General features: G+C 38.2%; 1 protein-coding gene across 2 annotated transcripts in view; it reads right to left on the reverse strand.

Moving 5' to 3' along the window:
* Positions 1–11,137: 11,137 nt before the first annotated feature.
* Positions 11,138–22,897, reverse strand: part of RCSD1 (RCSD domain containing 1) — an 83,353-nt gene continuing 71,593 nt past the window's right edge. For both annotated transcript variants that reach the window (XM_051999024.1, XM_051999023.1), the window contains 3 exons: positions 20,784–20,987; positions 16,300–17,151; positions 11,138–12,868 (listed from right to left, as the gene is read on the reverse strand). In XM_051999024.1, coding sequence (XP_051854984.1) covers positions 12,854–12,868; positions 16,300–17,151; positions 20,784–20,987 — 1,071 coding nt within the window. In that variant the 3' untranslated portion in view covers positions 11,138–12,853. The remainder of the gene's footprint in view (positions 12,869–16,299; positions 17,152–20,783; positions 20,988–22,897) is intronic.

A 22,897-nucleotide genomic window follows, 5' to 3' on the forward strand; every position in this document is an offset into this window, starting at 1 on the left:
AACCTATTGGATATGTACAAAGAGGGAAAGGAAAAGGGCAGGAATGACTGAGCTTGCATCCCTAGATGACCTGAAGAATGACAATACCCTCAACACAAAATAGAAAGTAAGAGCAATAGGCTTAGGGAGAAAATGATTCCATTTTGCCCATGGTTAGCTGGAGATGCCAATGGGACATTCCAGTTAGAGATGTTTGGTAAGCAGTTAGTGATGTGGGACTAGGGCTCAGGATTAGAAACTAGAATTGGTTATATACATGGAAAAGTTATCTAAAAAGAGGTAATTGAACTAGAAGTATCTCAAGACCACAGACAGGAAGGAGAGAGAGAGAGAGAGGAAGAAAGAAGGGGAAGGGGAAGAGGAAGGTCCAGGACAAAGGGAAACTCATAGATAATGATCTAGCAAAGTAGAACTAGGAGAGAACATTGTTACAAAAATTCAGAGAGGAGACAGTATCCAAGAGAGAGGATGGTCACCATTGTCAAACATTTCACAGAAGGGGAGAAGGAGGAGGACTGAGATGAAACAGTGATTTAGTAGTTAGATCACTGGTAACTTTGAGTTTTTTCTCCCCAAAAGGCACAGCTCCAATGCTATGATTTAGAAGAGTGATGGGATTGAAAAAGGAAGGTGGGAAACTTTTTTGGTTTTATTGATAGTGCATTTCTTGCATAAATAATCCTATGGGAAGAAGAAACTTGCACTGTCCACAACATTTTTTCCCTCTCCTTTGTTGTGGAAAAAGTGAACGAAATAAGCAATGAGTTCAACACTAGAGGGATAAAGATTTACTTGGATTGAAAAGTAGCCTCCTCAAAACTCCAATTCATGTAAATTCATGTTTTCAATAGCAGGCCAGAATATGAGATATTATAAATTAAGATTTTTGTATTTTTCTTCTCTTTCTCTTTCCTTCTGGTTTTTCCTCCGTGGACTTTTGAAAACAAAAGCCTCTGGATGCTGTAATGGACAGAGTATATACCCTGAAGTCAGTAAATTTAAGATTGAATTCTTGGCAACCTCTTTGAATCTTAGGTTTCTCATCCATAAAATGAGGATGATAATGTTTACACAATGTGTTGGGAGGAAAGCTCTTTAACACACATATAAGTTATTAGTCTGATGCAACACTAAAGTTATCAAACTTCAGCCAGGTTTCACCATCTTTGAAAGCCTGTGTGTTTTCTCTGTCTGTGTCTGTGTCTGTCTGTTTTTCTCTCTGGAGAAAATCAGGATGAAGTGACTTGATCAGAATCACAAAACAAGTAAGTATCTTCTTAAACTCAGGTGCTTTTGGCTCTAGGGTTGATATTCTATCCACCATGAACCTAACTTCTCTTGAGAGTTTATTATGCATTACCCTAGGGAGTCAATCACTTTACAATGTAATCATAATTTGTTAGGATATTAAGGCCCTTAGAAATCATCTACCCTTTCATCTTACAGTTGTTGGAAAATGGAGGCACAGGGAGATTGAGAAGTTAGTAAAAAACATTAAACACTCTGTGATAGTTGGACTAACACAAAACTAAAAAATCAGGCCTATATCCTTAAGAATTTTACAGGATGACAGAAGAAAGAAAGGAACACAAATAATAAATGCAGAAATTCTACTTGTACAGAGAAACCCAATTATTCTAAAGAGTTGCTAGAGTCAAGTGGGGCTAGTCATAAAATTAATATGGAGGGACATTCAAAAAGAGAGTAATGGTATGATGAAAAAGATTTTCCATGAAGAAGCAATTGCTTCTAAGAATGTAAGAAGCAGACTCTGTGTATATGTGTCTAACTGCAGTCCATTAAAAGATAACAAGTGCAGTGCCCATTCCTAATATGAGATTAAGAGCTGGAAGGGAGAGAGGAGGGGGGGCCTTACACAACATTTAGTCCAACCTCCGTCTTATAGCTAAGGAAAAGGTTTTTTTCCTGTCTGGAGCAAAAGGGGAAAGTTATTGGTTGGGATTTTGGAAAACCTATGATCAAGAACTTTAATTTGAAAAGGCAAGTCTGAGAATGACAACAATGACCATTTATCTAGCATTTGAAATTTTTCATTCATGTCACATCCTGCACCTTAGAATAATCAAAATCACACTTTAATTTGATTTCATTACCCCTTAGCCAATCCTTTATCTCTTGATTGAAGGTACTTGTCTTTCCCCTTTAGAAAATGCAAGCTCCTTTAGGGGACAGAGATTGTCTTGTCTTGTTTATATTCCCATCACTTGAGCCAGGCACATAATAAGCGCTTACTAAAAGCTTCTGGACTTGAAATGCGGGCTCCCAAAACTTTCTCCCACCCCCCACCCCCAGTTTAATTTTCTTCCCATTCATCCTTTAGCACACCGCTAGATAAAACTTTCTAACGACCTGACTCTAGCCATTCTACTGCTCAGAACTCTTAGGATAAAATCCTACCTCGATAGTTTAGCATCCAAGGCGCTCTTCTATCCCGACACTGCTCTGTCTTAATCTAGAGCCACACCTTTCTGACCTCTTTTGGCTTTTGCTTTTGGCTCTGCCCTGCTGCTCTCCGATCTCCGGCAATTAGAATCCTATTCGTCTTTTACGATCCAGTCCAGATCCCATCTCCTCCATTCGATTCAGTTTCTCAAAATCTCTGCCTACAAAGTATGAGCTGACAAGGGTCCTGCCATTCCTGAAGAGCTCCCAAAACGACCCCAGACTCAGTCTAAGGGGAACGGCCCGCGCTGCTATATGGTGCAAGAACCCAGAAAACAATCAATGCAACGACTAAAACTTAAATGTTTGAAAGAGGGGGCGCACTCAAAGTTGCCAAATGACAAATGCGTGGCCCCAAAGAGGTACGAGAAGGCACCCCCCCCCCCCCGACGACCCCGGTGGGAGGACACCGTTGTGGACATTGGAAAGTACGCAGACCATAAGCCATTCTAGCGTCCGATTATAGTCGGACTTTAAGGACACCCTATATTTTCAAGCTTGAATTTGGGGAGGTGTATTCCCCGCCTTAAGAAAACCATCCCTCCTATGAAATGTTCTTTGTTGTAGAGGACTGCTCTCGGGCAGGGGAAGAGGAGGGATTTGGGGAAAGTTTTGATCAGGTCCGATATCGGATGTCACGGACTCCTTGAAAACCGATTCCCTTGGAGAGACACCAAGGGCTGTGAGGTCCTCTTCCCCAGTCAGGAGAAATATCTCTCCTTCTACGGAGTTTTGAGTTTTGTGGGGAGGGTAGGGGGGAGAGGACTCTTGGGAAGGTGGAGAGGAGGGATACAGGAGGAAGTTTTAGTCAGGTGAAACACCAAAGACTTAAAACCGATTCTAGGGGACAGTGTCGAGAAGGATGGTGGCAGGGGTGTCGGACACAAATACCCGGGGAAGGGGATGTCCTTCACAAATGTCCCTCGGGGCCTGGGGAGGGGTGTCGGACACAAATGTCCCTCGGGGCCCGGGGGAAAGTGGGTGTAGGACACAAATGTCCCTCGGAGCCCGGGGGAAAGTGGGTGTAGGACACAAATGCCCCTCGGCACCCGGGGGGGGGGGGGGGGAGGCAGTCAGGCAGAGCCCGAGGTGCTGCGGTGCATTATGGGCCCCTGCTCCTCGGCGCACCCCTGAGGTCGCGTTGGGGAGGACAGAGCGGAGCGGTCAGCCGTCTGCCGCAGGTAGGGAGCACTCGACGAGGGCCCCGGGCCCGCCTGACAGGAAAGCGGGCTCGGGGAGCCAGGGGGCGCCACCTCGAGGAAGAAGGTCCGAGGTCAGGACCCCCGGGGTAAGAGGCGCGGTGGGGCAGGAGGGGAAACTGAGGGAGGGGGCGGCCGACCGAAGATAGACTGACAGGAGACGGCGTCAAACCTGATAGGCGCCGCCGAGGCTGCTCTCCCCTTCGAGGCCGGTCCGCATAAGGGAAGGGAGGCCCCTCTCTGCCCGCCGCTGATTGGCTAGAGGTCGGAGGGTCTGCCCTCTGGCGCCGCCTGCAGCCTAAAGAGGGTAGCTGCAGCGCCTCGCCCAAGCCGCCCTCGACTGCCCTCTTTTGGCTGGAGTAGGCCGAGCAGGGAGAAGGGAGAGGCCGGAAGCTAGTGCACGTGGCCTCCGGACCCCTGCTCGCCCGCCACTGCGGGTTGTCTTATAGCGAAGGGCGTCCGAGGGAGCTGCTAGTCTCTCCACGTGCCGAGCTTTTTCTGAGAATATTTTTCAAATGCATTGAATCTTAAATTGCTATATAATTAAATTATAGTCAATCTTAAAATGCTCTATAAATGCTGGCCATCATAATTCCTTATTCCATGTGATATATGGGTAACGATTTCCTATAGCAGCTAGGTAAGAGTGCATAGAGAACATGGACTTGGGTCCCAAAGACCCGATTTCACATTCAGTTTCAGACATGTACTCCTATGAGAATAACGGCCCCCCTTCCCAGAGTTCTTGTGAGAATAAACCAAGAGATTTGTGAAGCAAACTTTACAGCTCTGTATAAACTACCACCAATAATAGCGTGACTGGGTGCTAACTGAAGTAGCCCAAGACGAGCCCAAACAGCAGTTCTGTCTGTGTGGATAACCGCGGCGCCCCCAACGGGCCCAGGTTTGCCCAGCAGCTGACGGACGCCCCGAGAATCCTCCAGGAATTCCCTTACTTCGTGTGAGATTTCTATTAACGGCTGCTAACTCTTCCACAGGGACAATATGCGTTTGTGGAAGAATCTTACCCAGCTTTATGGGGGGCCCATAGATTTTGCAGTTAAATGGCTCAATTCATAGCCCTACATTGGGAGTCAGGTAGACATGAGTTCGAATTTTGCCTTCATACTTAGTAGCTGGATGTCTGGGCAAATCACTTAATCCGTTTGCCTTAATGCATTGAAGGAAATAGCAAACTACTCCAGGATCCCCAGACCATATGGGCCACAGGGATACAAGGAGTTGGATGTGACTGAACAGCAACATTCATGTTTTGATTATTCCTGCCTTTGCCTCCTCTGAGTGCTGTGATTGTTCTTACTTTTTGCCTTCTTGTGTGTAGATGGTATGCTTATTTCTGTTCTTGCTTTCTGTTGAATGAATGCCATTATTCCTGATTTTGTTTTCTGATGAGTAAATATTACTTATTCCTGTGAGAAACCAGCAGGACAAACAGGAAAAATGTGCAGTTTGGAAAAGAAAGTCCAGCTGTAGATGTAGGAGTCCTCTGCATAAAGATAGTTGTTGAAGTCATAGGAATGAATGACCTTGTAAAAGAGAGAGCATAGAGAAAGAACTGGAGCTTGTAAGAGCTGAGTAATTGGTGGTTTTTTGGAAAAATTGCCGAGAATATGGGACATTGACGAAGGGACCATTGAAGGAGAAATGCCCAAATTAAAAAGAAAGAAGTAGGATTGGATCACTGAGAGCTAACATGGTTTTGTCAATAAAATATCAGACTAATCTAATTTTCCTTTTCTGACAATGTTGCTAGATCCTCACAGGAATTCTTCAAAGATAAAGCTAAGAATTTGGCAGAATACTTAGTTAGATATGGGCTGTACTTACATACAAAGATAGGGAATAGATGTTAAAACAGTTAGGAGAATTTGGAATTTGTGGAACAACCGGACTGAAAGACAAACAATTACTGTACTGATATGACTTGAATGAAGATGGAAAGCTCACCAAATGTGCAAAAGGTAGGAGAGATAGCTAGTATGTTGGTTGACAGAATCAGGATTTAAAAAATTCTCAGTTGATGAAATTTAATAGAGAATAAAATCCTACATTTGGTTTAAATCAATTTCACAAGGCTGGATGATTGAGGTGTGACTTGACAACACCTTATCTAAAAAAAAATCTTAAGGCTTATAATGGGATTCAAATGCAATATGATTCAAAAGGATAACAAACCAAATTAAAACAAAACAAAACTAATGACATCTTAGATTGACTTAAGAGAGGCAAGATTACTATCCAAAAATGGAAGAGTGATAGCCTGATAATACTCTGCTTTGCTCAGATCTGTCTAGAGTGTTTCATTTAGTCTTGTGTGCCTGTCTTTGAAAGGATGATGACTAGCAGGGAGCCCTAGAGCAGGGTGATAAGGATGCATTTATACTTGTCTCTGTGGAAACCCACTAAGGACATTACTACCTCCTCCCCTCTTTTAGAAGTATAAAGAAATATTTCTTCAATCTGAAGTGCTTTCCAGATTTCTTTCAAAGAAGATAACTTTATTAATTAAAACTCTAGAAAAATAATCCTCTGCACTAAATCCTCCCTTCTCCCCCACTCAAATTACTCCAAGTCCTAAACCAGTTTTTAAAAGGAAACTAAAGATAAGAGGTATCTCAGTGGATACCTCAGTGGATAAGTAGCTCAGTGGATAGAGCACTGCCAGGAAGACCTGATTTCAAATCTGGCCTCTGACACTAGCTGTGTGAGCTTGGTATTTGCCTTAGTTTCTGCATCTGTAAAAGGAGCCAGAGAAGGAACTGACAAGCCACTCCAATAGCTTTGCCAAGGAAATTCCATGGAAAATATTGGTGTGTGATAGCCCACGGGGTCAAGAGGAGTCAAGACATAACCGAACAATAATTATAGATCTAGAAGGGTTTAGGTTTCCCTCTGAAGATAGAATTAAGACCAGTAAAGATGAAGGAAGTGTCTTAATTTATCCACTTTTCATTCTCCAAGGATTAGGGTAATGATCAGAGTAGGAAGGAAGAAGTCTTTAATTCAGTTACCAGAAGTGTGTCTTGCCTTCACCATTAACTCAGTGAATGGAGAATCCTCATAGGAAGTAGTTCTTCCATCAAATGATGTAGGAAAATAATTCTCTGGGATGGGTCAATTTTATAATTGTGATTTGTGTCTAATGAATCAAACTGTTGATTAAACTTGATATAAACAATACCTGTTAATAATTGGTTTCATATGTAATTGGGGAAAATAAAATGTTATAAAAATAAATTGAAAACTCACTATGACTTGTGATATTTTATCTTATTGTCAAATTTTGTGAATTTGAGGGGAAATACCAAAAAGGATAGTATTCAAAACTGCTTGGTCAAAGCTATCAACAATCATGTGGGAAAAAATTCTTCAGATGACTAATATTTGGAGAAATATAAATTAAAGTAAAGATTCTACCTCACACCCATCAGATTGATAAAAAGGGAAAATGACAAATATTGGAAGGATAGTAATGCACTATTGTTTGAACTGTAAATTGATCCAAGCCATTCTGCAAAGCAATGGAACTATATCCAAAAAAGTCATTAAACTATGTAGACCTTTTGACCTAGCAAATACCTCTCAGACTGATATCCCAGAGATCAAATGAGGAAAAGGACCCATATAGATAAAAATATTTGTAGCAGTTCCTATTTTTAATGACAAAGAACTGGAAATTAAGGGGACATCTATCAATTGGAGGATTGTTAAACAACTAATGGTACGTAAATATAATGAAATACTATTATGCTGTAACAAATGGTGAAAAGAATTTTCAGAGAAATTTGGGAAGACTGATGCAGAATGAAATAAACAGAATAAGGAGAATAATTTATATGACAGCCATTGTAAAGGTGAACAACCTTGATAGACCTAAGGATGTTGAGCAATTCAATAGACCAGCCATGAGTTCAGAAGACTGATACTATCTTATACAAACTATACTACCCTACCTTCTGACATAGAGACAATGGATTTAAGATATAGAATGAGACAGATTTTTGAACATGGATAATATGAGATTATGCATGTTTATTACAAGTGTTTTTGTTTTTGTTTTGTTTTTAATTATGGGTGAAGTTAGAGGGAGAGAAAAATAAAATGAATTATTTTAAAAGTATCTTAGAATGATTTTCAAAAGTAAAGGGAGACTGATTTTTTTCAATCTTTTTCAAAGCAGAGATGTAATAAAATTACCTCTGACAACTCAAATACCATTTTCAGAATACAGCTTTTTTTTTTCTTTAATACTATCCCAAAGAATATAAGTTCTCTAAACTCAGAATCTCCATAGTACAATGTCTTGCAAGTAATGGAAATTTAACCAAAAGTGAATTGAATTAATACCCATGGCTTCATTCAGTACAGGTTTTTCTTCCTCTAACTTGGAAGGACACTCCCTGAAAGTAGGAAGAGAATTTAATCACTTTGAATTAAGACCTCTCTGCAAATTTAACTAAGAATAAAGACTTGTCCAATAACAAGACAGATTTATCCACTGCCTTCTGTACTGTGCACCATTTCACTGATAGGTAACAGTTGTCCTTTGGGAGTAGAATTACTTTACTCACTACCAGCCTCATCCAGCTATAAAAAGGAAAATTTTCAATGAATGTTGTTGTTGTCATTCCCCCCAGCCCCCACTCCTTACATTCTAGCCCCATTCCCTACAATGGTTTCAACTATTTCTGCTTAAAAACAATGTCTGTATTATATTAAATATTAAAAATATTTGACAAGTTTTCCTTCATCAAGGGTGGTTTTTTATCATGTATACCCTGCAATTTTACAATTTCTTTGCTAGACCACTAGCAAAGACTTGTAGACACTAGTGTAGTGTAGACACTAGACTTGTAAATGCTCGACTGTTTCCTTTCTTTAATATTCAGTCTCCTTCCTTTCTTATAGAGTTGGTATAACTTTAAGTATGTAGAGGAAGAATTTCCTACATGGTAGCGAATCATTTCCCTGAAAATCTGTTTCATACAGAAGCTTAAGCTTTGTTCATTATATGTGTTAATAGAAGAAGAAAAAATATTTTCAAGATAAATTTTTTAAAAGCTCAAAACTATGCTCTAAGTTTAAGAAAATCTAAATTCTCATCTTTAAGTTTTGATTGGATAGAAAGAGAGGCAGAATGAAAATAAACCTTTTTGATTTTTTCATGTAATATCTATTAACTATTTCTACTGTCAACGGACAAATATGTAAAGATTGTAAACATATGAACTACAAACATTTAAAAAGGACATTTTTTGGCATGACACCTTGTACCAATTGGCTCTGTGAAGGTCTTTTAGCTACTTAGATTATAGCTGAAATTCCTATGTTTGGAGGGAGTTATCTTTCTTAAAGGAATCTTTATTGATAGATTGACTGATATTGCTAGCTTTCCCCTGCGTAACACAGATTTGTTAGGTATTGAACACACAATCTAGATTCATAATGTTATTTATCTAGCACTTTAAAGTTTGCAAATCAATTTAAATACATATTTTTGCATGAATTTCACCATAAGTCCATGAGATAGGTGGTGGTAGAAATATCCAGTCATTCAGTCCTGTCCTGCTCTTTGTTCCCTCATGGACCAGATGGTTCTGTAAAAATACTGGAGTGGTTTGCCAGTTCTTTCTCTGGTGAATTAAGACAAAGTAGTTACTAACCAATTAATCAACAATCTATTTAATAATCACCTATTATTGCCACTGGGCTTGGATGATTCTAAAAGAGCGAGGCTGACAATCTGGTACAACTCTGCCTCACTTAATTCTAATTTACACTCAAGTCAAATTTTGCTTTTTCCAACAGATGAAATAAGGTTTATTCCATTCATCATTTCTCCCTCTTCCCCTTTTTTTCACCTTGGGACTTTAAAAGAAAACATTCCCACAGCTTTTTTTACCTAACCACAATTAACTAACTAAATAAAGACAGTCTGCTAGAATGCCTGAAATGGAAGATGGAATGGTTGGCTGAAAATTAGAACATATGAAGGAGGTAGAGGGATGGCCCATGGTGGGTTGGGAAGAGCACTGAGTGTGATGTTGTTGTATATAGAGTTTAAATCATGTCATTATCCCTTGTGCAATCTTAGGCAAGTCAACACTCTTAAGAGTGAGAGAATTAGACTAAAACAGCTTTGTTTTATCTCAAAATCCATCATCTTGTGAAAGTTGGGTTAAAACCAAGGTGTAGAAGGCTTCAAATCTAGCCAAAGATGTTTGGTTTTTTAACTTAGAGACAATGGGAAATTCCTGAAGTTTTTTGAGCATGGGACTTAATAGGTCATATCTGTGCTCAATTTTAAATTCTTTTGACAGTTGTGTGAAGAACAGACTGAAGAAGATTAGTTCAATAGTTCAATGATCAGTTTCTGAACTAGGTAAAAGCCACAGGAATATATAAAGAAGGGGACAAGGGCAGGAGTTGTTCATATTCTGTCTTTAACACTTTCTCTGTGACTATAAGCAAGTCACTTAACCAGATTAAAATGCAAATGGTAAATATTTAACAAACTAAATAAAAATACAGTAAAATATAAGTGGTTTTCTGAGTCAATATGTAGTCTGCAGGAATCCTAATATACAATTTCAGTTGTTCAGTAATTCATGGCCCCAGGTGGATACCAGATTGAATATTAGTAAAGATACTAAAGTTCTTCTCCAGCACATTTCACAGATGAGAAAACTGAGGCAAACAGGATTAAGTGGCTTGCCTAGGGGCACACAGCTAATATCCGAAGTCAAATTTGAATTCATGAAGATGAATTTTTCTGACTTCAGACCAGGTAATCTATGTGCTATGGTACCACATAACAGCCCCAAGGGTTTGCAACATGTTGACCTAAATGGTTCCAATTGATCTTCATAACAACCTTGTGATATAAGTACTAAAGTTACTATGATGACTATTTTACAGATGAGGAAACTGAAACTCAGAGAAGTCAAGTGACTTGCTTGTAGTCACAGAAAGTGTTGGAGACAGGATATGAACTCAAATGAAAGTTCAGCACTTTTCTCATCATACCACTTCTCCATATGATTACAAAGATCACAGATTTAGAGCTGCAAGGGACCTCATCAGCTACTTAGTTCAACCACACAAATACCAGTTGAAAAAACTTACCCATGGTCCGAAAGATAGTAAATATCTGAAGTAGGATTTTAATTCATATCTTTGGATTCTACTGCTGGGATTCTTTCCAATGAATGATACTGTCTTTATAATTTAGTAGAATCATGAAGCTGAAATATCCTGCACATAGGTCTCCATCAATAAATACTTATTGATTAAAGGAATAAAATGTATCCGCCTCATTTGTTAGCATAAATCAATGGAAGAACAGTGGGAAGGATACAGTTGGGGAAATCTTTGACATTAAGTAGCTTTTTTGGTTTCAGGATCCTGTTACTTTATTATCTCCATTCCCATTCCCCATCAGAAGGAAAGCACAATTTTCTTTTTATCTTTTTATTTTTCTTCTCTTTTCCTTCCATTTCATTCTAGGGAAAGGAATAAAATAAATCCTTTCCTTTCATCACACACACTCATACATATGCATATGTGTCTGAACTTTTAAACACGTGTGCATTTGTAGTAATACAGTTATGCACACCCCAGAACATGTCCTAGATGAGCCACTGCTTTTTGAATAAGGTTATTTTAAAAAATAATGTTAGCCCCCATTCCTCTTTCCAGGAATCAGAGAGAAGTGTGATGAAGAAAAGAAAATGTAAAGAGGCAACCCCAGACCCTTCAGGCTGGAAGGTCTTTTTCCAATATCCAAAGATTTCCAGTGTGACTCCCACAGAGCCGCGATCCCACTGAATTAGCACTTTGGGAGGCCCCAAAACGCAAGTCAGATCCAGGAGCTGTCCTGCAAAGTGCAGCTTTCTTCTGGCCAATGTCCTTTAGCCCTGGTATGTAAGGGAGAGAATTTGAGGTAAAGAGTCAGTCTCTCCTGTTAATGTAAAGATATACCTTGTTGAAGGAGATCCCTAAATTGCTGCTCAAGAAGAAGCTCAATTTGAAATTGTGTCTTCCAATAGCTAATAGGAATGATTACTTTCACTAATACATGTATATTGAAGACCACAAAGCATCTACTTGGCAATATTTAATGGAGCCTAACAGATCTTTTCATTAAGAATTATTCTCTGGAGCAGCAACATTTATTCTCACCTTAAGATGTCATATAGATTTTGTTTTAACTTTATGGATGAGGAAATAAAGCAACAAAGTGTTTGACACGGCCATAGAGTAAACTGGGGGAAGGGAAGGGAGGGAAGAAGAAGAGGAGTCAAAAATAAAGTCCACACTTTCCAATTTCCCATCTGGACTGAGAACATCCTGCTTTTCCATTGGAGAGCCTCCAACCTCAGAACATGGCAGAAAAGGGGTGTACTTAGGTTGCCATGGCAGTCATAAGTTAGGAAGACCATTTCCAAAAGAGAAAGCAAGCTCGGGTGCATGGACTAAGTATAGTAAAGATTGAAACAAATATTTCAACACTTAGCTCATTTAGTTTAGTCCTTGAAAAACTGGTAGGCCATCTCAAAACAGGATGAGCTGAAAGTGTCTCAAAAGCTCTGATTTTTTTTTTAAAGAAAGATTATATCTTATATGATTTAGAAGGATTCACATTATTCACACCAAAACATCCTTTTTTCCTGTATTCTAAATCCATCCGTCCCCAAATTTGTTTTTACTTTCACATGAAAACCATGAGAATTTCAGAGAATTACAACTGAGACATGGCTGTGTCGGATGGACCACATCAAGAAATGGTTTAAGAAAAAGTGTCTGTTCAGGGCTCAGTTGCTTGGGGAGGGGGTTGTCCCCTGAAAGTCAGACCCTGAGTTGACTCCAGGTTTGATGATGAGAAGTTTTGAATAAGTTTCTTCTATAAAATGTGTCAATGAACTTCCTGCACCAAATTTCTATTGGTGAAAAGCCATTTGCACTGTGATCCTCTCTTCCCACTCCCTTAAACAACTTTATAGGCTAGCAGCCATGAGGCTACAGTGATCCCCTCTGATATCAGACTGATTCTAAGTCTTTGGCATGCCTGATTCTCCCATGAGGACCTAATGGAGTTTCTTCATTCTCTGCAAGTACTTTTGCTGCTACTTCCAGAGAACTTCATCAAGAGTGGACAACAGAATTCTTTTTTACATTTTTGTTTCCTGAGGAGAGATGAGAAAAGAAATGAATTAGGAAAAAGAAATCGAGGAAGTTTTGCAAATACTTGTGCAGTTCTTCTAGAATATAAACTTCAAGTTCCCTTGCTTTCTATTTTTGGCTTTCTCCACAACCTGGTACCACCCTGCTTTTTACATTATTTCAATTTTTGCCCTAGGCAAAAATTCAGACAGCTACACTCAACATTCCTGGTCATTGTAAGTATTGTCTCCTGTCTTTAACCTGTACTATCACCAAAAAAAAAAAAAAAAAAAAAAAAAAAAAAACATTACCCTGCTTACTAAAGAAGGATTTCTGCAAATTTAGTCAAATTTGTCCACAAATAACTAACATAAAAGTCTGTTGTAAGGTCTAACAGGTCCTTCAATATTTCTGTGATTCTTTAAAAATTTGTGATTCTCTGATATGTTTAGACTGCTAACTATTTCTCATACATAATTTTATCTCTCCCAAATCTGGGTCTTTGTGCAGGCTAGGATCTATGCCTGGAATGTACTTTTTCCTCACTTCTGCCTCTTACAATCCTTGGTTTCCTTCAAGACATACCTGACTCCTTTCCAATTGTTAGTACTTTCTTGAAATTAATTTATAATAAATACTTATCACAACAATACAATGTAAGACAGGGAGTCCTTATCTTTATCTTTGAATATTTAGTTTATGCTTTGCACATGGTACAAAGTGCTTCTGAGGAGGAAGAAAAGGATTTCTTTTAGAAACCTATTATGAGGCTAAAATGGCAACTTTGTTATGAGGGCAGGGGGAATACTTTGTGAATGACCACCTGCAAGAAACAGGTTATAAGCACTATCCAAGAAATACAACAAATTACTGAGCTTTACATTACAGGAACTTAAGGATTTATGTTTTCTTCTATGGCAGCATATAAGGTTTAGTTAAATGCCAAAGAATGCTACTGATTGCCTGTTACTCTAAAAAAACCTAAAAGGTCATATAAACCAAGGCTGAGATCCTGGAGTCTAAAGGTGTCTCTAGAGAGTCATCTTCTTTTTCATGATAATGTACTTCTTTTCTCTTCTGGCTGGCTACTCACTTTAACTGACAACCAGTCTTTGAACCCACTGCTCAGGAACATTCTCCCTGGACTTTCTAAGAACCCAGGAAAAGGAATTCCTCCAACATTTAATAAAGTTTGTTGGATTGAATTGAGTTGGAGCTCATGTTACTCCCCTGTATGATCATACTCGGATTATATTGGACTATTCTTTGCATCCTGATCATGTATGGCATTCTCCTAGCCCATATCTTTAGTAATTGAAATGCCCTCTCTTCCTCTCTTTTCCTGTATATATTTTATCCAACCCAATTCAAATGGAGATAGGTACTATTATCATTCCCATTTTACAATGAGAAAACTGAGACAGATAGGTTCAATTATTTGCACAGAGTCATACATCTAGTAAGTGTCTGAGGCTAGATTTGATTTCAGCCTATTGATACTCTATTCATTGTGCTCCATGGATGTCACCATAGTGTTGAGCTGTCTTGGGGGCGAGGAGAGATCTCAGGGCAGCTGGGAGTAACTTGAGAGTTAATTGAAATGAGCAAAGACAACCTCAACCAATGTCATTATTTTGATTAAGTTTATGCTATTTTCATTAGTGCTTCTGGACCAGAGATTTTGAGTTGGAAGGAACTGCTGAATTTTTCCCTGAGGAACCTGGGATCTCTAATGATTTTCAAAAAGTCACAGTTAATAAGCAGCATAACTGCGATCTGAACCCATATTTCCTGATTCCAAATTGCTTTCTCTTTGCTTCATTCAGACGTGCAACCATCCAGAGAATCTTGGAGGAATCCAACAAGAATCTCAGGATGCCCTGGCTCTGCCTCTGTCCTAGACATTCAACTATGTTAGGAGACATGCAACCACAATGCAGACTGGATGTCTCTCATTTACCTCAAAGCCCATACTGTTTCCAGAGCCTCTAAGCTGGATCTGCTTGGACACTTGTTGAAGATAGGATGGAGGAGAAATTATAGCTCTAACCTCTGTGTGAAGAGCTCCAATAACAGGAATTTAATATCTTACCCTCTTATTCAAACCCCCTAAGGCAGAGTGTTTGGAAAGCTTTAATAGTTAGGAAGTTTTCCCTAATTTTTGAGCCAAAAACTGACCTATAACTTCTACCCGTAGATACCAGTTCTGCCCACTGGGATCAAGCAAAAAAAAAAAGTTGATCTTTTTTCTACATGTTGTTGTTCAATTGTGCTTGATTCTTCATGACCCAAGGTGGGGATTTTTAGCAAAGATACTGGAATAGTTTGTCACTACATTCTCCAGTTAATTTTACATATAAGGAAACTGAGGCAAACAGGATTAAGGATTTGCATTACATAGTTGTGAAGCTAGATTTGAACTCAGGGAGATTTGAATCCCTGATTCCAAACCCAGTGCTCTATCCACTGTGTCACCTAGCTAATGTTCCCCCCCACACACACACAGGACAGATATTCAAATATCTGAAGCCAGACAGTATATTTTCTCTATGTTTTCTCATTTTCAGGCTGTTTTCTTCAACCAATATTGGGATGATATGGATTGTAGCCTCTTTGTATTGGCTGCTCTCTTCTGGATACTCTCCTATTTATTATTTGCTCATTTTAATTTATAGTGCCCAGAACTAGGCAGAGTGCTCTAAGTTATGGCCTGACAGGACCATTACATTCCCACTAAAATCTCACATAACCACCTTTACTTCGTAGCCATGTAGAGAGCAAAGGAATTGTATCAAATGATTTTTCTTCTCATTTTCTCCATGTATTGTGGCTGAACTTTAGGGAAAGTGGGATTTGAGAAGCCCTAGAAAGTTACCCTTGCTGCCCATCCCACCTTAACACTTTTCACCATCTCCCTAGGAAGTTTCCCTCTCTCTCCACCCCACCTTAGCTTCATCCAACATTCCTCTCGTTTGTGCCTGAAATCTCACAGAACTCCTTCTCCTGCCTATCAGCCCTAGGTTTTAGACTTAATCATTTCTTACTTTTTCCTAATACTTCCCAAACTGCAAATTCATATGTATTTGGTGGCAGAATCTGACTAGCTAGAAGGAGGAACATGAGTCTAGTGCAGATGATTTTGTGATGGCTCTGCTCCATCCTTACAATATAGACATAGTGAGCAAGTACTGGGAATTACTTGGGACCAGTTACTTTTCAGGCACCCAGGTGCAATCACTTTTGTGTCGGTAAAAATTCAGGACCATGGACAAGGAAACAGCCCTACAGACTACAATCTTATCTTGTCCACGTGCTCTCTGAAGAATGAAGCATCTCCCACTTTAGCCAGGAACAAAGTTAGAGAGACTGGCACTTTTGTAATTACACTTTACAAATTTGCAAAGAAATATCAAGCCATAAAGGAAGCATATGATAAGTAGCACTCCCAATTTACCTCCACATCGCAACTTGATTGCATAGCTGGGGCTTCATTAGTAGTGATTTCAGAATCTGTTGCTGGCTGAGAATGACCTGTTCCAGAATGGCATTCTTGGTTGTGTATTATTTCTTGGTTATCTGTGTTCTTAGAAACACCTTCTTTTTGTTCATTCTCTTCTTTGTCTTTTTCTGCCTCAGTGGTATTATCTCCTTCCTTCTCTTCTGGGCTATTTGAGGGCTTCTCCTCGTTTGTCCCTGTGGCAATACTCTGTTGCAGTTCCCCATCTTTAGCCCCTGTGTTCTTCTGTTCAGGTTTCTCCTCTTCATCTTCTGTGGTTTTCTTAGAATTTTCCTCCTTTTCTAAAGTAGGATCTTCAGTTGTCTTTTCCTTCCTATCCCCTCCAGAATCATGTGAAGCTATCTCCTTTTCATCTACCTTTGGGCTCTCATTTGTTTCTTCTTTATTATTCATGGCTTTCTGACATGGTTCTTCTTCATCAACTTCTACTGCATTCTGTTGTTTCTCTTCTTTATTTTTCACAGCATTCCTACATGATGTGACTTCATCCAAGTCTCTGCTCCTTTCCTCTGGGTTCTCTATCATACTACATGACCTCCTCAGCAGAGGTTTTTCATCAGACTCAAGCTTTCTCCTCAATTCTCTTCCCATTGCCCGGTTACCAGAGAGGGGAGATACCAAAGTTTTGTTCTTGGATGTGAAGACTTCATCATTGACCTCTTCCTTGGCACCATTCTCCTGAGATGACTCAGCTGCCCCCAAATCTCCCAGATCTACCCCACAATCTGATTGAGACCGTCTGAATCTCCTGGAGGGAGGTCTCCTCTTTATTGACCCCCGTGTCCGCACCTGCAAAATAAAACCAATACGAGAAAAAGTGTTTTGACATCCGATGGTGTCCTGGCCTTGGCATTGATATTTAATCAGAAGAGCTTAGATATGGATAACCATCCATTCCTTCCCTTGACACACCTTCTCCCAGTTCACCTTTTGATAGAGGTAAAAGGGAGCCATTCCTTCCATAAAATGAAGGACAGACCAGTATTATTATCAAGGTCTGAAAAACCCATAGCTCATGGGAGTTCATAGCAGAGTGGAACAAAGCTATCCAAGCTACTCTCCCCTCTGGAAATGATGAAACTAGCTTGAATAAAGGTTTCATGTGTGTCTGTTAGACCTCAACAAGGATATGTGAATATCAGTCTGGTAGACAGATATTAGATATTAGATATTCCTAGCACTCCATTCACAATGGAGCCAAAACTGGGTTCAAATCTTACTAGCTATATGGACATACCTGAGAGACTTCTCAAGACCGAAGTTAATTCTCTAAGACTAAATTGGCAATATATGTGTTCTGGCAGAAGGATGAAATCACCACTACCACCTCCAGAAAAAAAATCACCACTTTAAACTTGATATGTTTCTAAGCAAATTAAATATGAACAGAATATGTCTTAACTTTAACCATGTTTTCCCACCCATGTGTGTTCAACTATTAGAAATACTAGTAGTTGGTTTTTTTAATTGTGAATTCTTCTTTAAGACTTATATGAACTGATGCCAAGTGAAGTGAGCAAAACCAGGAGACTGTTGCACATAGTAATAGCAATACTGTACAGTGATCAACTGTGAATGACCTAGTCTCAGCAACACAATGATTCAAGACAATCCCAAAGGACTAATGATAAAGCATACTATCCACCTCCAGAGAAAGAAATGATTAGTGTTTCAATCCAGACTGAAGTATGTTGTTTTTACTTTGTTTCTTTTGTTCTTTTTTTTTTTGGATCTTGTACAAAATTGCTAACATGGAAATGTTTTATATGATTGCATATATATAATCTGTATCTAATTTCTTATTGTCTCAGGGAAGGAAGAAGGAGAGGGATAGAATTTGGAACTCTTTTCTTAACATTTCTTAAGTTTTAAAATTGTTTTAACATGTAATTGGGGGAAATAAAATATTTTATATTAAAAATAAATAAATGTGATTTGAAAAATTAGAGTGGATTAAAATTAAAAATCACAATAAAATGAAATAACTTTTGATATGATTTTTCTTGTAAAGCATGATATTTGTGAAAATATATATAGAAGAATCCCCCACATGTTTAATATATATTGGATCACTTGCCATCTAAGGGATGTGATGAAGGGAAGGGAAAAAATTAGAACACAAGGTTTTGTAAGGGTGAATGTTGAAAATTATCCATGTAAACTATGCTCAAAAAGTTATCAAACTGTGCCATACTCTTTGATCCAGCAGTGTTTCTACTGGGCTTGTATCATAAAGAGATCTTATAGGAAACAAAGAAACCCATATGTGCAAAAATGTTTGTGGCAGCCCTTTTTGTAGTGGCAAGAAACTGGAAACTGAATAGATGCCCATCAATTGGAGAATAGCTGAATAAATTAGGGTATATGAAAGTTATGGAATATTATTGTTCTGTAATAAACAACCAATAGGATGATTTCAGAGAGGCCTGGAGAGACTTACATGAAATGATGTTAAGTAAAATGAGATCATGTATGGCATCAACAAGATTATACGATGATCAATTCTGATGGACATGGCTGTCTTCAACGGTGAGATGATTCAAACCAGTTCCAAACAGTTCAGTGATGAAGAGAGCCATCTCCACCCAAAGAGAGAACTGTGGGAACTGAGTATGGTTCACAACATAGCATTTTCACTCTTAAAAAAATTATCCATGTATATATTTTGAAAATAAAAAGTTTTCATTAAAAAAAAGGAAAAAACAGAAACTAAAAAAGAAGAAAGAGAGAAAATAAAAGAAATTATAATTTCTTAAAATTGTGAACTAATCTGATTGGCCCCTCCTCTTTAGCAGTCTAATTTCCTTGCTGCCCATCATGCTTAGTACTTTATGAAACTACAATAAGTGACATTTATATTGGGCTTTGAGGTTTAAAAAGTACTTACTTTATAAGAACTCTAAGATTGTGTAGAATCTGATTTGCTTCAGGGATCCTTCTTTTAGAATAATAGATTTAGAACTGGAAGGGTATTCAGAGAAAATGGAGGCCCAGAAACCCAAGTATGATGTTAATAATATCAGAATGGAGAAATCAAACCCAGGTTTCATGAGTGAGCCCAGAATTCTCCTTACCACACCATTTATACAGCTCACACTTCATGGAGCTGTATAAAGAAGAATGAAAGTAGAATAAAAGGGCTGAGATTCAAATCTTATTCTATCATGTTTAATCTGTGTGGTCTTGCACAAATGACTTCAACCTCTCTGGTGTCAATTTTTTCAAGTGTAAAATTCAGGGGATGGACTAGATAACCTTTAAGATACTTTGTATCTTATTTTTATTTCTATTTCAAGAAATTCTGCAGTAAAGTCTTTTGCAAAGAAAATGATCACTTCCCAATTTTTTATCTATTTTATGTGGTAAGATATCACCAAATTGAATTTTCTTAAGGCAGAATGTAAAGCACTACTGTGGTCAAGGTCGGTAAATGGTATATGGAACTTATTTCTTTAATGAAGACCAGAAAGATACATCAAATAGTTCTCTCTGTATAAATGACCCTGCAGAACTGCAGTCTGGGGAGCTACTCTGTGTGCACAGATTCATCAGAACATTAGCTGTCATTTCTGGCTTTGGATGTCACTTTACCTGTATAGCTGGAAGCAGTTTTAACTCATCTCCCCTCCCTTTTTTTTTGGGGGGGGGAGGAGGTATAGGGGATTCTGAAACTATACTCTCTAGAAATCAAAAGAATACACACACACATACACACAAGAGGATCTTTAAAAGAAAGTAGGAAAATGGATGAGGTAAGCAGGTAGTGATTGAATATATTTTCACTACAGTTCAAGGGTAGTCATGATACTGGTATCTCATGTACCTCCATATGGTGTTTATTTTTTTTTCCAAGTTCAAATTCATTCAGGAAAATAGAATATGCAAATTTTCTGTCCAAATCAAACCACTCATTTCTCCTTTATTAAAAAAAATCCCTGTTTTTCATTAATATCTTTTGTTTTTATATCACCTCCCCTCTTTCCTACTCACTAAAGCATCCCTTGTAACAACAAAAAAAAAAATTCAGCAAAATCAGCCAACACATCAATTGTGTCTGACTATATACAATATTCCATATGCATCATTGTCCACATCTACAAAGAAAGTAGGAAACTTTATTTTTCTTAACTCTTCTTCAGCATCAAATTTGGTTATTATAATTACAAAGTTCCAATTACATAGTTGTAATCATCTGTAGTTATTATCTATATTGTTTTCCTGAAATGTGCTTGCTTCATTTTGCATCAGTTCATATAAATCTGTTAATCCTTTTCTAAATTCTTCCTAATCATCATTTCTTCTAAGCACAATAATTTTCCATCATATTCATGTGCCATAATTTGTTTAATCATCCTCTAATTGATGGCCAAATGGTTACTTTTCCCCAGATTACAAAATTCTCTTTTGTATTTGAGACTTACCTTATTGTAACAAGGTAGATGGCTGCCTTCAGGGGGTTGATCAAAACTGACTGGCAACTCCTCTGATTCAGAGGACCGAGATCTAACACCTGGACTGTTGGGGGTGGAAGGTGGGCTATTAAATGGAGACACAATGGCCTTTAATCCCGGACTTTTAGGTGAAGCTCCTGGCAACAGGGCAGCAGGATCAAAGGCTAAATTGGCCTGAGGAAAGAAAATGAGAAATTTCATTTTAGAGTGAGGAGAGAATCTCTTTTAGTCTGCAAATGATATGACAGAAATGGTGGCACACAAGTACTATGACAGTTTCTCATATTACCAACAAGAATTAAATATTCATTGATTCTCACATGCCCTATTTGTTGTGATTTATGTCCCTGAAAATTGATCATGGTTTACAAGGGTCCTGCCTTATCAGGGTATCAGAAGGCAGTATTTATTTTCCCAATAAATATTAAATTATACTATCAGTGGCTCAAATCAGGAATTTGCATCTATCTACCAGTAGGGTATAACAGCTTGAAATCACCTTTTTTTTTTCTCTCCCTACATAGTGCCATTTGCTTTATCTTTCCCCAGTCTAGAGGTTAGGCAAGGAAGTGGCAGAGTGGATTGCAGCATAATTTACTGAGTCAGGAAGACTTGAATTCAAATTCTGCTTAGACCCTTAATAGCTGCATGAAATAGGACAAGGTACATAATTTTCCTTAGCCTTAGTTTCCTCATCTGTAAAATGGGGGAGAATAACTTTAAGACATTGTTCAAATGCTAACTTATTATTATTATTATTATTATTATTATTATTATTATTGGAGTTATAAACATGGCAGCTCTCAGAACCATTCCTGGACAGACAAACCACAAACCATCACCTTCATTGAAACCTTTTTACATCTGAGAACTGATTAAAATCAAGATCAAAGACAACCTTGAAGATGAAAAGAAATAATTAAAAGGAAGAAAAAATATAACAAAAGAGCACCTGGAAACCTGAAGGCTATGTGAGAGAGGTTGAGGGGGCTCATTGCTGCTCTGAAGTCCTAATCTTGTGCCTATAGTCTTGGAGGGGGGATTATTCTGATTATTTCAGATCTTTAAAAAAAAAATCAGCTCCTTTACTAATGTGGCAGAGAAGTCCCTTAGACTAACCACATTCTTCCATGTATTATAATTTTCTGAACACCCTTTAACTTTTTTTTTAATCAGGTTAGTGATTTTACTAAAACAGAGAACTCTTCAAATTCTCTCTACTAGAGGATACAGACTCGCAACTGCTCTGCAGTTAGTTTATCTTTTCAGAGATTTGTTTAGAATACTGAATACTGTTTAGAATACTGAAAGGTTAAGGGTCACACAACCCATATGGCACACAGGGAGAGTTCCAATCTAATCCTTTTGATTTTCCAATCTATTGCACCATTCTGTCCCCTTTATCATACCAACTAAACTGTCACAGTGTTTGTACGCTTGATTTATTTTATTTAAAATACTTACAATGTTATAAAGCCAATATCATATAGCACTTTAAGATATCCAGAAAAATTTCCTTCACTCCTCTGAGGTAACAATACAAATATTATTATCCCTATTTCAAAAGTTAGCAAGTGAGAATTAAGTTTCAGAGAAGTGGCAGCATTTGCTCATGTACACATAGGCTAATAGCCATAGGATTGAGATTACAAATAAGTCTACTCCAATATTTCTTCCATTAATACCTCAATTCACTGTATGGAATTGTATGGTTTCATCATTCCACACTGAGTTTTGGCTTTAATTTTGCTTGTTTCCCTCAAAAAATTTAAAAGAAATAGTGCAAAATAACAACCCAACATGAATTTGGATACATGTTGGAGCAAGTCTGCTAGGTTCCTCCCTATCACTCTTTGTTCTCTCTAATCTATTTGTTTCTGTCTGTCTGATTCTCTGTGTGTGTCTGTCTTTCTCTTTGTCTTTCTTTTTTCTTTCTGCCTCTCTCTATATATTTCTCTCTCTGTGTGTCTCTGTCTTTATCTTTCTGTCTCTCCCCTTTTCTTTCTTTGTCTCTCTCTTCTATGTCTGTTTGTCTGTCCCTGCTTAATAATAATTCACATTTCTATAGTGCTTTAAGATTTTCA

The sequence above is a fragment of the Antechinus flavipes genome, chromosome 4, assembly GCF_016432865.1.
Source record: "Antechinus flavipes isolate AdamAnt ecotype Samford, QLD, Australia chromosome 4, AdamAnt_v2, whole genome shotgun sequence".
NCBI lineage: Eukaryota > Metazoa > Chordata > Mammalia > Dasyuromorphia > Dasyuridae > Antechinus > Antechinus flavipes.